The following is a 1,302-nucleotide window of genomic DNA, read 5'->3' on the forward strand; positions in this document are numbered from 1 at the left end:
TAGTGGTGAACGCGTCATACTATCAGCGACGCTCGTCCAGGGGTCACTTGCGATACTCAGCTGCTCTTCAGGAGATTAGTGTAGGCGTAGACATTGCAGAAGAGCAAAATATCATCCTTTTGCTTTTCAATTCAATGAAGTGAAACGAATGCTGGCCTGCCAAAATGACGTCCATCAGTCACCGCGAGGTACCGCAGGCGGAGGAAAAGGAGCCTCTAGATGCGCATGGATCTGCATTGACACAACCGACAGCAGACCTCCATGCGTGGGGAGATGCTCCTTTAGGAGTTAGTGGAGGCCATGGAGAGCGTTACTGGAAGCATACTAACGGTAAAGGGGACGGGTGGCGGCAAGCTAGGAGGCTTCGGCGTCGAATCGGCTGGTTTTTGCTGTATGTGCTCATTCCCGCTATAATCATTTCAGTTTTGCGGGAACTGTGCCGGGCCAACCTGTCCACCTCTACCAACCGAGCTAGAGGAGTTTCGGCTCGCAGGCTGTCGGAGGGCGATGAAGGCACCCATCGAGACAGTTCTATAGAACAGCTCATAGAAGCATGTGCAGCAATAGAGGCTGACATGGGATTACCCACGCCCCAAGAAAGAACTCCAGCTCAAGAGTTGGACGCAGCTGAGCAGGTGGCAAGGATCGCCTTCTCCTTGTATGCGGAAACCGTAGCATATGAGCAAGTCATGCACCAAACGCCGCAAACAGTCCACACCAGTTTAACCACCTTGCCGCCTTCGCACACCAGTTCGGGAATACATTCTCAACACCAACATTTCCACGGGTCAGTGAGTACTGCAGGCCAGCAGCCTGCTGCTCAACATCCCCAACACATAACTACAGGCTTGACAACTTCAGACCTTCAGCCTGCAAGCCACCCGCATGAACCTTCGGCCTTGCCCCCCCAGTTTCTGGGTGCTCCTCAGCATCTCCTGTCCGGCACCCAGCCTCTTCTACCAGAGTCATCACATCCTGCGTGGCTCCCCCAGGGTGCACTTGCGAGTTCGCAGCCGGGTTTTGCATACCCCCAGTATTTTGCGGGTCCTCAGCCTCCTGTTGGAGCCCCTCAGTCCGTCGGTTTGCCTTCTCAGGTTGCAGCGTTGCTCCCTGAGAATGCTGCACAGCGTGCCCCAAGGAAGCGAAGCTATTTAGAAGGTCCACACGGGACATCTCAGGCACTCGATCCGGATTCCTGGCTGGATGTATCCTACATGCACAGCCCGCCGGAACGACAATGGCAGAGCCCTGCATATTTCTCGCAGTATCCCCATGGAGACCAGTCTGCGCCTCCATCGAGTG

The 1,302-nt window shown here is 55.0% G+C and overlaps 1 protein-coding gene across 1 annotated transcript in view; it reads left to right on the forward strand.

Annotated features, from left to right (window-relative positions):
• Positions 1 to 164: 164 nt before the first annotated feature.
• EMH_0034280 (uncharacterized protein) overlaps positions 165 to 1,302 on the forward strand; it is a gene marked incomplete at both ends in the record, with an annotated part of 2,454 nt that continues 1,316 nt past the window's right edge. Inside the window, one exon of the mRNA XM_013494854.1 lies at positions 165 to 1,300. Within this exon, the coding sequence (XP_013350308.1) occupies positions 165 to 1,300 (1,136 nt within the window). The remainder of the gene's footprint in view (positions 1,301 to 1,302) is intronic.

The sequence above is a fragment of the Eimeria mitis genome, genomic scaffold, assembly GCF_000499745.2.
Source record: "Eimeria mitis Houghton genomic scaffold, Emh_scaff1309, whole genome shotgun sequence".
NCBI classification, from domain to species: domain Eukaryota; phylum Apicomplexa; class Conoidasida; order Eucoccidiorida; family Eimeriidae; genus Eimeria; species Eimeria mitis.